This window comes from Carlito syrichta, unplaced genomic scaffold (assembly GCF_000164805.1).
Source record: "Carlito syrichta isolate Samal-C Ts95f unplaced genomic scaffold, Tarsius_syrichta-2.0.1 Scaffold120569, whole genome shotgun sequence".
Classification (NCBI taxonomy): domain Eukaryota; kingdom Metazoa; phylum Chordata; class Mammalia; order Primates; family Tarsiidae; genus Carlito; species Carlito syrichta.
In genome coordinates, this window is record NW_007064665.1 from 103,888 (window position 1) to 117,457 (window position 13,570).

A 13,570-nucleotide genomic window follows, 5' to 3' on the forward strand; every position below is an offset into this window, starting at 1 on the left:
CCACACACACACACACACACACACACACACACACACACACACACACACACAAATTTAAGAAGCGACTGCAGCTTAGTTCCAGGCCGACTGTGGCATGTGGTAAGAATCCAGTTTTGTAGTTTGCCACTTGTCCCGATGCCACTTGTGACCCGAAGTGCACACCCACGTATGCACATGCAGACACACGCATACATGCACACATGTACACATGAGCACGCATCCCTCCTTCACTGCTCACCCTGGAGGGCTTGTAGGCCTGAATGCTCTCTGGGCTGGGCCTGGATTCGGGGTAGACCCTCGTAACTTTCTGCCTTTTCCTCAGGCCCCACAGTCCCCGGTTGCCCACGGCTTCCTAGTTCTGGGTCCTAGATCCTCCCGAGTCCCTCAAGGGCTCCCGTCTCGGCATCTGCGTCGTTCAGAGACCAGAGCCGTGTCCGCGCACCAAGCCCACCCTTCTCCTTGGTCCCCGATGCCCACAGCCTTCCTGTGCTTCTTGGGCCGGGCCGGCAGCTCCCACCCAGCTGTCCTCGCCAAGCGGGGACCTCCGGCCTCCCCGAGCCCCGCCTTTGCTGACCTAGCAGTTCCCGTGGCCTGGGCTGCCTGCGCCTGTGGGGCCAGTGTCTGATTGTCCCTGGCGGCGGCGGCAGCCAGAGACAGGCCCCGCGGAATGGGGCACTTAGGCCAGTGCAGGGGCTGCGGCTCTGTCATCCAGCCATGCTTCCTGGGACACGCGTTTCAGCGTGGCTTCCTTTCCCAGGAAGGACGTCACCCTGCGGTCTCATTAACGTTGGCTCAGACTTGCCCCTGCCCTTTGAACAGGCACGGTGAGTGGTCAGCAGGGACCGTGGCTGGCATCCCCGGCTCCTCCCTGGCCCAAGCCCCATGGGGCCCTGGGTGTCTTTTCTAGTCCCGATGCTAAGCGGCTCTTTTTCTTTTCTTCTCTTCCCCACCCTTCTCCTCCTCCTTTGTCATCATCATAATACGAAGCTCTCACTGAGGAAGCTGAAATCGGCCGCAACTTGCATTGGCCAATTTGTATCTGATTCGGCTATTTTGAGGAGGAACAGGAGAAACAGACAGTCAGGATTAATTTGGCTCTCCTCCCAGGTTGCAAGTCGCGCTGGCAACACTTCTCTGGGCTTCAGAAGGAAGGAGGTGGCGGGGTGCTCCGGGGGTTTGCCCTTGCTCTGCGTGGGGCTGTGACCCTAAAACATCCACAGAGCCACGCGGATTATGAAATGCGTATGCTGTCTAGTTCCAAATAGGTGTGGTACTCACCTGGCGCAGGCTGCATCCCCGCCCCGACCTGGCAGACCAGGCCTTGGGTCCCACAGACCCTTGGGTGGCTAGACATGCCCGGACTGGGATGACAAATGATTGTCCACAGCAGCCACACCAGCATCACATCGTCCGGGGTGACTTTGGCCTTGGGACGCTTGAGGCAGACACGGCCCCTGGTGGCAGGCCAGCTACTGCTCAGTGCATCCCCTCACCCTGGGCAGACCTCTGGCACTGGGCCGTGCAGGCTGTGAGAGGGATCTACACCCTAGACTCAGCACAGTTCAGCCATTCTCTGTAGGTGACTTTCCCCCCAGGACCCAGGCCATGTCTGAGGACGTCGGTGTGCTCCTGGCGCCCGGGGGTGGAGGTCAGGGTGCCGCTAACACCTTGCCATGCTCAGGACGGCCCCCGACCCAAACACCAGTAGTGCTGAGGCTGAGAAACCCTGGTGTGAGCAAAACGGGGTGACAGGACAGTCAATGTCCTGTGGTCTTTGGAGGCTTCCTTTCTTCCATCCAAAGCATGTTTTACATTTTTAAACTTTTATTTTGAAATAATCTCAAATCTTTACAGGAAAGTTGCAAAAAGGTTAGACGCTGTCAACATTTTGTCTTGCTTACTTCGACATTCTCTCTAAACACACACTTAGCCTTTCAAAACTAAGTGACAGACCCTTTCTCACTAAATATGACACAGATCTTCTGCAGAACTACAGAACAGTGAGCAAATCAGGGAATTTTGCATTGACGTCATAGTACTATCTACCTCACAGGCCACACTCGAATGTCACTAGCTGTCCCAATCGTGTTCCCTATCCTTTTACTTTCTTGGTCCATAACCCAGCCCGGGACCACACATGGCATCATTCTTGCATTTGTCTCCTTCCATCCAGAACAGGCCTCTGTCCTCTTCTTTCTGAGGGGACAGGACAGTCACTGCACACTGCTGGGGTCTGTCTGCTGTTTGTCTGCAATGCGATTCAAACTATGTCTTTGCCCCGGAGTGAGGCTGTGTCCTCACTTCATCCTGCCTGGTGGCACAAAGCTTCCACCCGCCCCATTTCTGGGAATGCTCACTTGATTACGGGTGTGTCTGGCAGGACCCTCCAGGTGAAGTTAGATTCTTCTCCTATTTATAAGTTTCTTGTAGGGAGAAACACTGATGCTATGTAAACATCCCGTTCCTCGCCATCCCTTGAAGATTCTTGGCTGAAACAATAATTTTGGGTTTTTTTTTTTTTGAGTTGGAGTCTCACTCTGTCGCCCAGACTGGAGTGCAGCGGCCGCTCCCGCCCACTGCAGCCTCGACCTGCTGGGCTCCGGCAATCCTTCTGCCTCGGCCTTCTGAGTAGCCGGAATTACTGGCGCACGCTACCACGCCCGGCTGATTTTTTGATTTATTGTAGAGATGAGGTCTCATTGCCCAGGTGGGTCTCGAACCCACAGGCTCAGGCAATCCACTCACCTGAGTGATAGGTGTAAAGCCTCCCAAAGGCGCGGGATTGCAGGCTGAGCCACCGAGCAGGCTGAGCCAGGCTGAGCCCGGCTGGGTTTTTTTTTGAGTGGGAGTCTCACTCTGTCACCCAGGATGGAGTGCAGTGGCATGATCACAGCTCACCGCAGCCCCCACCTCTGGGCTCAGGCAGTCTTCCCACAAACAGCCTCTTGAGCAGCTGGGGCTACAGACACACACCGTCATACACGGCTAGTGTTTGGTTTGTTTTTGTAGAGATGAGGTCTTGCTATGTTGCCCAGTCTGGTCTCACACTCCTGGCCTCAATGATTCTCCTGCCTTGGCCTCCCAAAGTTCTGGGATTACAGGTGTGAGCCACCACACCCGGCCAACAACTGTTTCTATAGAGGTTGCAAACTAGGGTTTTTCTTGCCCTGTTTTATCCAAGGCATTTTTGAGCTCCCCTGGGTTGGAAGCTGGCTTGGGTGGCTGAGGTCCTTGAGGGCCTGTAGGTGGGTGGGAGAGTAGGGAGGGGTCAGTGCCTCAATGGTAGTAGCACTCTCCGCCCAGACACGCAGCAAGTGGGCGTCCCTGGGGAGGACCTGGCAGGAAGACCAGGGAGCACGAGGTCATGGCCTTCATCACGTGCGTGTCAGGGGTTTGGACGCCGGATTGAGGGTCTGTGCCTCACCCGGCCACAGCTGGGAGGTGCTGAGGGCTGGAGGGAAGACTGTGAGCTGTGCTGGGCGGGGCCTTGAGGGTCTTGGCACCCACCGGCCTGCCATCCGGCCACTCGCTCCTGGGCTTATGGCGAGTGGGATCTGCAGAGGGACTCAGAGTGGCTCCCGGGCTCGAGGAGACACATCTCCCCAGGCCCGGTGCCTGGTTGGGAGGCCTGGCCAAACCGGGCATCCAGGCGCGTGGTCTGGCCTCTCAGCAGGGTGGCAGGAGCGCACTGCAGGCCCCAGGAAGGGCAGGCAGGGCTGGGCCACTCCTTAGCGGGCAGCGGCCTTTCCTGGGCATTTACAAGGAGCGACCCCCAAACCCCCGAATTGCCTTTTGGAAGGCAGGCCCCTGGTAGTACCGGCTTCCCCCCCCCAAGGAAGCGTTCTAGGAACCGTTGGCATCAGCGTACCAGCTATCGTGTGGTGAGAAACTATCAGTGATTTTTTTGGTGTTGAAATTCTTTCAGTCCGCTTACCCATTTCGTGATGGGTGATTTAGGCGTGTGCCTGCCCGCCCCGTACTGAGTGTTCAGCAGTCTCGGACCCAAGAGGGCATGACCCCCATGATCCACCCTCCCTGTCCAGCGGGCCTTGCCCCCCACTTTTTTGTTCCTCCGGATGGAAAAGGTCCTCAAAGGGGAGTGTTTTGCCGATGTGGAAGAGGTGAAACCAAAAATGGCACAAGCGCTCAAAGGCATCAACACGAACAAGTTCAGAAACTGTGTAGAGCAGTGGAAAAAGTGTCTGGATAGGTGTAGTGCCTCAAACAGATAGTACTTTGAACGTGACTGAAGTTTAAACATGTCAGACTAGACATGCGATTTTTCATGACTATGTTCTGGGTTTGGGGGGTCCCCCCGCATTTTCTCTGGTGAGGATGTGGACAGGAGAGTGAGCTCTGGGTCCACAGCCGGACTACTTGGGTTCCCGTCCTTGCTCCATGGGCCGGCCTCCTTGAGCCTAGGTTTCCCTGGCTGTCAAGCGTGGCCTGTGTCTCGGAGGGCGGCAGAGCGGCCTCCTGGGGCTGTGGCGGCCAGAAGCGAGGGGCGAGGGTGTGTCATCGGGTGCCCACTCCGCCCTCCGTCCCTGCAGAAGGAGGAGGTGTGTGGGAACCTGACGCTGCAGCACCACATGCTGGAGCCCGTGCAGAGGGTGCCCCGCTACGAGCTCCTGCTCAAGGACTACCTGAAGAGGCTGCCGGGAGACGCCCCAGACCGGAAGGATGCCGAGCGTGAGTCGCGGTGGCTGCAGGCCGAGGGCTCCTGGGAGGGTGCCTCAGAGACCGCTGGGGCTCTGGGGCTGCCACAGCCATGCCTGGCAGCACAGGGCAAGGGCCTGCAGGAGAGGAAGAACCTCCCCTTCCACCCCTGGAGTCGGTGCTTCCCTTTCCCCTGGCCAGGAACCCCCCAAAGGCTGAGAGCAAGCCCAGAACCCCTCACAGAGGCAGCTGCCTGAGCTCCAGAAGAGCCCCAGGTGAGCGTGTGCAGAACCCCATGCGCCGAGGCTGACCGGGTCTCCCTCCTGCAGGGTCCTTGGAGCTCATCTCCACCGCGGCCAACCATTCCAACGCCGCCATTCGGAAAGTTGTGAGTTTGGGGCTCCTGGAGGAACCCGGGGGGGCCTGGCAGGGCGGTGCCGGGGGTGCAGCGGCAGGGGGCCCTTGAGTGAGCACCCTCCCTCCATCCCCCAGGGAGTCAGGGGCTCCTTCTCGGTCTGGACGGGCCAGCCCCTACTAGATCTGGGATCCTTGGTAACTTATCTAGTGCTCCGTGCCTTAGTTTCCTCCTCTGGAACATGGGGGCCCTAAGAGTACCAGTCTCGTTGGACAGTGGTGAGGATACAAGAATCCCTCTACGCAGAGTGCTCAGAACACGACCTGGTGCAATGTCCGCTCTCAGTGTTACTGTCACTGGTTTGTTCATTCACTTGCGGAAGCTGTGTTAGTCCCTTTCATGAACTGACTCTGTGCTCCCCCAGCCCTGCCAGCCCATGCCAGGTGCATGCGGTTCTTTACCAGTACACTCCAGGTGAACTCTTAGCATCTCTTAGTACACTCCAGGTGCATGCTGTTCTCCACTGAACATTCCAGGTACCTGTGGTTCTCTATAAATACACTCCGGGTGCATCCACATCATCCCTAAGTGCACTCCAGGTGCACGCACTACTCCTCCAGTGCACACAGGCACATCCTCAGCCCTCCGTCGTGTACTCTAGGTCCATTCTCAGCTCCCCTAGCAAACTCCAGGCACACACCCAGTCCCCCGGGACACTCCAGATGCATCCTCAGCCCTCCCTAATACACTCCAGGTCAATCCTCAGTCCCTCAAGTGTGCTCCAGGTACACACTCAGCCCCCCAGACACTCCAGGTGCATGCAGTTCTTCACCTGTACACACCAGGTACATGCAACTCACCACCAGTACACTCCGGGCATGTGCAGTTCACTACCCGTGCATGCAGGTGCACTCAGCTCTCCACTAGTATACTCCAGGTGCATGCATGCAATCTGCCACCAGTATGCTCCAGGTGCATGCAATTCTCTATTAGTGCACTCCAGGTGAACACCCAGCTCCCTTAGGACACTCCAAGTGCACACCAGCACCCCCCTCCACAATAGAGGGAGCTGCACACCAGCCCCCCTGTTTATACACCAGGCGTCTGCTGCTCCCCCCAGTCCCTGAGAAACCCTCGGCCCCTGTGTGCCCCTCCAAGTTCTCTGCTGCTGGCTCCTCCAGGGCCCTCCACACCCTGTGCTGTGCTGTGTGGTCTGCTGCATCTCCCAGGTCGTTGCCACACTGGCCTGCCCCCAGAGTGTGCAGACTGAGGCCACTCCAGCCCAAGGATAGCAGCTGGGAGGCATAGTGGGTCCAGACTCGGCCATGTCGCTGTCATAGAGGTTCCTGCGGGCTCAGCACTGCCTTCTGCTGTGTTGGCATCCAGCTCAGACCCTGTCCTATGGCACTGTGCTGGTGACCAGCCCCACCCTGTGCCTGTCCATGTGGCCACAGGAAGGTGACACATGGATTGGCTGAGTCTGGGTCTCAGACATTCAACTGACTGCTCCAGTTTCCTTGCCTGTAAAGCGGAGCTAATAAGATACCCACCTCATAGGGTTGGTGGTGGAATTAAGTGAGTTAAAACACTTATTGTGTATAGAACAGCACCTGGCTTGTCGAAGTGACGCTAGCTGTTGGTATTTACTACCATTTTATTATTCTCTACTTGGTGAATTTCTATTCATCCTTCAGTGCTCCACTCAAACCTCACTCTATGTTTTTCCTCCCATCTTGTTGTTGTAGCTCATTGCCATCTCTTGATTCTGGGTCACAGCTGCAGGGCAGGGCTCCGCACCTCTGGGTCCTCAGATGTCCCCACAGGCCTTGGGTCCCTGTGTCTTTGCATCTGCCTGAGAACCATGTCTCTTGTAGGAGAAAATGCACAAACTCTTGGAGGTGTACGAGCAACTGGATGGAGAGGAGGACATTGTCAACCCGGCCAACGAGCTCATCAAGGAGGGCCACATCCAGAAGCTGTCGGCCAAGAACGGCACCGCCCAGGACCGCCACCTCTTCCTGGTGAGCCGGCCCCACCAGCCAGGCCACAGGGCCTCCCTCCCTCCTCCCTCAAGCCCTGGGAGGTGACGGCAGGGCCCTGGCTGCCCTCGGACATGGCTCTTCTGTGGCCTCCCCTTATCTGAGCTGCCCAGAGCACCACCCTGAGCCGCGGAGAGCCTCGTTCCCTCCCCATCCAAACACCAAGTGGGCAGCGGCAGCTCTGTCCTATTTGCCGAAACATCTCAGTTTTATCCCTCCCAGCCAATGTCTCTGTTCTCCCTCACCCACCTCCGCTGGAACTGAGAAGACTCCAGTTTATAGCGACGAGGAGAGCACAGAGAACTGTAGCGACGTGTCCTGATTTAACTAGCCCAGAACCAGCCCTGGCCTGGAGGGAGGGAAAAAGGACAGGAAGGCAGTCTAGAAGAAACTGCCTGGGCACCCTGGTGTGGGAGGAATGCCCATGATCCTTTTTGTCCTTTCCTTTTCCTTCTGGTGACCGATGCTTCTTCAGCAAACCATGATTTCTTTGGGAGGTTTTTTTTTTCAAGTTTTTAAAATTTGCATTCAGCACAACTCGCTTTTGCCCTATAGTTCTGAGTTTTGACAAGCGCGGTCGTCATCACAGTCAAGTTCCAGACCAAGTTGGCCACCCCCGTTCCCTTGTCCTGCCCCTCTGTGCCCAACCCTCAACGCTCCCTGCCCCCATCCCTGCCCCAGCGGCCACCATCGTCCGCGCTCTGTTTCTGTAATTTTGCCTTTCCCAGAATGCCACACGAACACCAAGAGGTGAGTCTGGCGTCTTCAATCAACATGAGCCTTTAAGAGCTGCATCCCTGAGGGTGCATGTGTCAGTAGCTCATTCGGGAAGGTTTTTTGGTTTTGTTTTTTATTACACAATGAGCCCATGTTCATGAGCTGAACATTTTAAAAGAGGCTGGGCAGGGTAGCTGACACCCGTAATCCCAGCACCTTGGGAAGCTGAGGTGGGAGGATCACTTGAACCCAGGAGTTCACGACAATGAGGGCAGCATAGGGAGATGCTAGTGTCTCCACAAAAAACCAAAAAGTAGCTGGGCATGGTGACATGTGCCTGTAGTCCCAGCTACTAGGGAGGCTGAGGAGGGAGGATTGCTTGAGCCTATGAGATCCAGGCTGTGGTGAGTTGTGATTGTGCCATGGGCAACGGAGTGAGTCCCCAACTCAAAAAAAATTCTGCCTGAACAACATAGTGAGACCTTGTCTTTACAAAAAAATTAAAAATTTGGCTGGCTGTGGTGGTGCACACCTGTAGTCCCAGCTGTTAAGAAGGCTGAAGTGAGGGGATCGCTTGAACCCAAGAATTTGAGGCTGTGGTTAGCCATGATCATGCCACTGTACTCCAGCCTGGGCAACAGCGTGAGACTCCAACTCAAAAAAAAAATGAGAAATAAGACAAAAATAAAACTAGCATCTATAGATCGTCTCCTTGCACAAAACTGTAGCCATAGTTAAAATCACCGTGCACATCTTTTTAAAACGCTTTTTACTTTATGACGTCGGAGGAGACTTCACAATGGCCCATGAGGCGCTCCCGAGGGCCTCTGAGGCCCGATGGTGCTGGCTCCGCCCCCACCCATGCCCACCCCTCTTGCAGTTCAACAGCATGATCCTCTACTGCGTGCCCAAGCTGCGGCTCATCGGCCAGAAGTTCAGTGTCCGGGAGAAGATGGACATCTCAGGCCTCCAGGTGGGTGAGCCCCTCCTTCCCAAGCCTGTCCCCAGAAGGGGAACCGAGCAGGGCCGGGGACACCGGCATGTCTCAGCCTCACTCTGGTGCAGACTGGCACCCCCCTCCGCGTCCCCAAGACTCGGACTCTCTCTGCGACCAAGGCATGGCGGGGATGGCGCCTCAGCCCTGGCGTCCTGGGCTGGTGGGCAGGATCCCCCTTCTCTGCCTGGCCCCCCTGCCAAGTCGCTTCCATCTTGAGCTTAAAGGGCAGGACCCAGAGAGGAGGCTGTTCGAACACTAATGTGCACAGCCGCGGGGGCCACGGGACAGTGCAGACGGCCCCAGGCCCTGGACCATCCCGTCACCTCTGAGGCTGGGACCCAGAGATGAAGCTGAAGGTTGCAGGGACAAAACCAGGATGGGGGGAGGGCCTTGCCTGGCCCCTGAGTCCTGAGCTTTCTCCTGTCCTGCACCGTCTTGGGACCAGGATGAGGGCTCGAAGAAAGGCCTTTGTCTTTGCTGCCCCTGGTGCCGAGAGCCTGTCCTGTGTTCCACTGCCATGCGGGCCAGGGGGGGAGCTAGAATAGGTCCCTGTCCCCTGTGAGGAGGGCCTTGGATTTATGGATGCTCCAAAAATATTTGCTAAATCAAAGTATGTAAACATTTCAAAGAGCAAAGATTTACTTAAATGACACCCCAAATCTCTTCTTACCTTGACACTCTCTGAATTCAGGTGAAGAAATACCATTCGAGGTAATGACTAGTTAGAGAAATAATATCTTTTCTATAGCTTGAGGAAACCATTTTTCTAGTGTTTACAAGACATCAGTTGTAATCTAATCAATTTCATGTGTCGGTGCAGAAGGTTTTACCCTGTAGATTGGGGAGTCTGGAGATTCTGGGAAGGGTCCAGGGTCAATATTCCCATAAAGCCACTGACTGGCTGGTGGGCTGGTTCTGATGGGGGCTTGGCCCAAGGACCCCCGGGCTGCTACATCTGCCTCAGTGCGCCATGGTCTTGTCCCGAGGGAACCTGAGGCTGTGGGTCTATGAAGAAATGACTATTTCACCAGTTCTGTGGGCACAGTGTCCTGTTTACGGCTCTGAACTCTGGTGGAGCAGGGTGTGGTGGCACACACCTGTAGTCCTAGCTACTCAAGGGGCTGAGGAGAGAGGATTGCTTGAGCCCAGGAGTTGGAGGTGGCAGTGAGCCATGATGGTGCCATTGCACTCCAGTCTGGGTGGCAGAGTGAGACCCCCATCTCTCAAAAAAAAAAAAAAGCAAAAAAGTCTGCTCAGGGGTCTTAGATGTCTTCAGGGCAGCCAAGGCCATCCTGGCTCTTCTCACGGATCCTGAGCCCTTCCAAGGGAGGCATGTTGCTGCTGCAGGAGCCAGGGCCTGGTGCTGCTGGAGGGGAATGTCTCGGCTCCCCCGGGTGGCTGGGGTGACATCAGAGGAGGTCTGAGGGGCTGGCAGGTTCAGCCGGCAGCGATACAAGCCCAGAGGGTGAGCGGTCCCAGCATGTCTGGGCAGTACATGTGGCCCCCCCGGGCTTGCTGGCGCAGCCACTGCGACCCCCGAGGCTCGGGGCCCCCTCCCACAGACCCGAGTGGCTGCGAGGTCACCTCTGCCGCCTCCCCGGGGAGACATCTCCAAGTCAGAGATCAGGAGGCTGGCGTTAAGGACCTGCTAAAAGGGCCGTTTGCTTCGTTTATAGCTTGTTCTTTGTCTGGGTCCCTTCAGGTGCTGGACATCGTCAAGCCAAACGCCGGGCATACGTTCACCATAGTGGGGAAGAAGCGGTCCCTGGAGCTGCAGGCGCGGTACGGTTTCGCGCCCCGGTGTCTGCGGGCCGTGAATGTCTCTCCCCGAAGTGCCAGCACATGCTCTCTCCCCCCTTAAACTGGACAGCTTTCCAATATGTGTTTGTGTATTTATTCGTGGTTTAAAATGTAACACTATGAAGGGGACGTCCGTGAAAATTAAGCCTCTGCTCACCTCCTGCTCCCGGGCTCAGCATCTCTGCAATATCCTTCTAGGGTGTTCTGTACACACACACATATCGCACATACATCTACTTTTAAAATCACAGGTAGCTGTTCACTGCGCAGGCTGTCCTGTGTCTTGTTTCCTGTAATTTATCAGAATCACTCCAGATCTGGGCACCATTTCCTAGAGCAGTGGAATTCTCCACTGTGAGCGTTAGCAGCTCCCACAGGCAGGACCCAGGCTCCTCTTGGTCTTGCTGTTGCAAACGGTGCTGCAAGCAGCTGCTGGGATGCAGGCTTTTGCACGCAGGTGTCGTCTCGGTCGTTGGGTAGATTCCCGAATTGCTGGCCAAGGGGAGTGCTTCTGTTTCAAGCTGTGGTGGCTGTTGTCACACTACCCTGCAAGGTGAGGCGCAGCTGCAGCCCAGACTGCTGTCTCCCACGTCCAGCCAATGCTGGGATCTCTGTAAAGACCCAGTGTGGTCCGAGGATGTGTGGATTTACATTTCCTGCAGAGGACTCCACATGGTACCCCTGGCCCCATCGGACCACGAGGTTTTCTGACCCTCAGGAGCAATCTTCCACACTTGGGCTACACTGACAAGAGAGCCAGCAGCTCAGGCGTGCGCCACGGGGCTGAGAGGAGGCTGGTGGTGTATAGTCAGTGTGCAAGACTGGATTAGTAAAGCACGGCTTTGGTTTTACAGGACAGAAGAAGAGAAGAAAGAATGGATTCAGGTGAAGCTCCCCAAGTTGTAATGCCACCAAACGACCAAGTGGTGGAGCAGCATAGCCACTCACGTTCGGGCAGAGAGGGAGGGTTCCTGGGCCCGGCACCGCAGGACCCCTGTGTCCCGCCTTGAGGGGGACGGTGACCATGTTGTGCCCTTGGGAACACCTGCAGATGCCACACACCTTCCAATCCACGCGCTTGTTTGAGGCCCCCTAATAGCCAGACCTCAGCAGGGCCGGGGGAGCTGCAGGCTGGGCGTCCTCTCCCTGGGTGGGTCTCCAGGCCTGACGTCTCCAAGGGAGAGCCAGTCTGGTGGTCAGGAAAGTGAGAGACAGTGGCCCCGGCGGCGTGGTGTGAAGGCCAGGACCCATCCTCGTGACAGTGGCAGGCACTGTCCTCGCCTGCCCTGACGGTCCTCGCCGCCCTGCTGTCGTGTTCAGATCATCCAGGCCACCATTGAGAAGCACAAGCAGAACAGCGAGACCTTCAAGGCCTTTAGCAGCGCCTGCAGCCCAGATGAGGACCCCGGCTTCCCTCCAGACATGCCTGTGAGTCAGGGCTCGGGTTGTGGAGGGACCATGGGGGAACGGGGCTGTCTGCCAGGGAGCAGAGGGGCTGGTGTCGGGTGGGACATTCATCCCCCTGGTGCCGGGGCCAGGGCTCGGGGCAGCTGGTGATGTGCGTCACCTGTGTGGAAGGAAAACCTTAGATGAGTTAAACTGAACAGAGCTTAGAAGAGCAAAGGCTTGTTTGCGAATCAGTCAGTCCCTGAACCAGAGTAGGTTCAGGACTCCGGCACTGCCGTGTGGTCAGGAAGGATTTATGGGTAGAAAAGGAAAGTGACCTGCAGAAGATGGAAGTGAGGGACAGAAACAGTGGGACTGGGCCGAGTCCGGTGGCTCACACCTGTAATCTCAGCACTGTGGGAGGCGGAGGTAGGAGGATTTCTTGAGGCCAGGCGTTCAAGCCCAGCTTCGGCAACATAGCAAGACTTCCATCTCTATAACAGCAGCAACAAAAACATCCCCAAACTAGCTGGGTGTGGTTGTGCACGCCTGAATTCCCAGCTACTCAGGAGGCTGAGGAAGAAGAATCATTTGAGTCTGGGAGGTTGAGGCTGCAGTGAGCTGTGATCATGCCACTGCACTCCAGCCTGGGTGACAGAGTGATACCCCCAACTCAAAAAAAAAAATGAAGGAAAGAAGGAAGGAAGAAAGAGCGGGACTGGTTACAATTGGGTGTTTGCTTCCTTTGAATCCAGTTTGAAAAATGGGCCCCCTTTGATTGACTGAAACTCTGATATTGGCACCAGAATAGGTGACAGTCTGTTTATACATGCAATCAGGTGACAGTTGACAGTTCACTATGTATGGAGACAGCTCTAGGTCAAACTTAAAATACGTGAGGAACTAGCCTTCGGCTAAACTTCACACCGGCCCTTTACTGAGTGGGTACCAGCCTGCTGGGCCCCAAGGCCGGGGTCAGCACCCAGGTGGGTGGACAGTAGGGTGTGACATGAAGGAAGTGCTGCTTCTGAGCTGTTGTGTTCACACAGCAGCCCTGTGCCCTGGGGGTCATTCCTCACCTCCCTGGAGACTGAGTCTTGGAGAAGCTCACTGATGGGCCCAGGCCACGGGCCACAGGCCCAGGCCACAGGCGGTGGACCCGGCATCACAGAGATGCCTGCGTGCCACTCTGCCCGACCAGTTTGTCCAGTAACTGCAGACACCTTTTTGTGGTGTGTATTTCGGTACCTTTTTGAGAAGTGGTAGCTCAGAGCCCTTTGGCAGGAGCAGTGAAAACAGCTCGCTTCCCGACCGACCCCGTGGGGAGCTGCCCTAGGGGTCCGGGGGGATTTTGTGTGTCGACTTGAGCCACGCAAGAGGCAGAGTGCAGGGTACCCCAGAAGGGCCATGAAGGGGGTGAGGGCTGCAGCCTAGGACTGAGCTGCAGCCTCGGCCGGTCCTCCCACCTGGGCTTCCCTGGAGTCTAGAGGGTGGGACAAGGAGGTCGATCTCTGCCCCGAGAGGAAGGCTCCGAGAGGCTGGTCCTGGGCAAGGTGTAGGGGCTGGGGCTTCCGTGAGGACACACTCGAAGGCCCCAGTCAGGCCGCGCCCAGGAGAGGC

At 56.5% G+C, this 13,570-nt stretch overlaps 1 protein-coding gene across 1 annotated transcript in view; it reads left to right on the plus strand.

Annotated features, from left to right (window-relative positions):
* Window positions 1–13,570, plus strand: part of FGD3 (FYVE, RhoGEF and PH domain containing 3) — a 44,677-nt gene that overhangs the window by 16,456 nt on the left and 14,651 nt on the right. Inside the window, exons 5-11 of the mRNA XM_021707594.1 lie at window positions 4,551–4,689; window positions 4,986–5,044; window positions 6,886–7,032; window positions 8,648–8,740; window positions 10,467–10,546; window positions 11,419–11,449; window positions 11,885–11,992. Coding sequence (XP_021563269.1) covers window positions 4,551–4,689; window positions 4,986–5,044; window positions 6,886–7,032; window positions 8,648–8,740; window positions 10,467–10,546; window positions 11,419–11,449; window positions 11,885–11,992 — 657 coding nt within the window. The remainder of the gene's footprint in view (window positions 1–4,550; window positions 4,690–4,985; window positions 5,045–6,885; window positions 7,033–8,647; window positions 8,741–10,466; window positions 10,547–11,418; window positions 11,450–11,884; window positions 11,993–13,570) is intronic.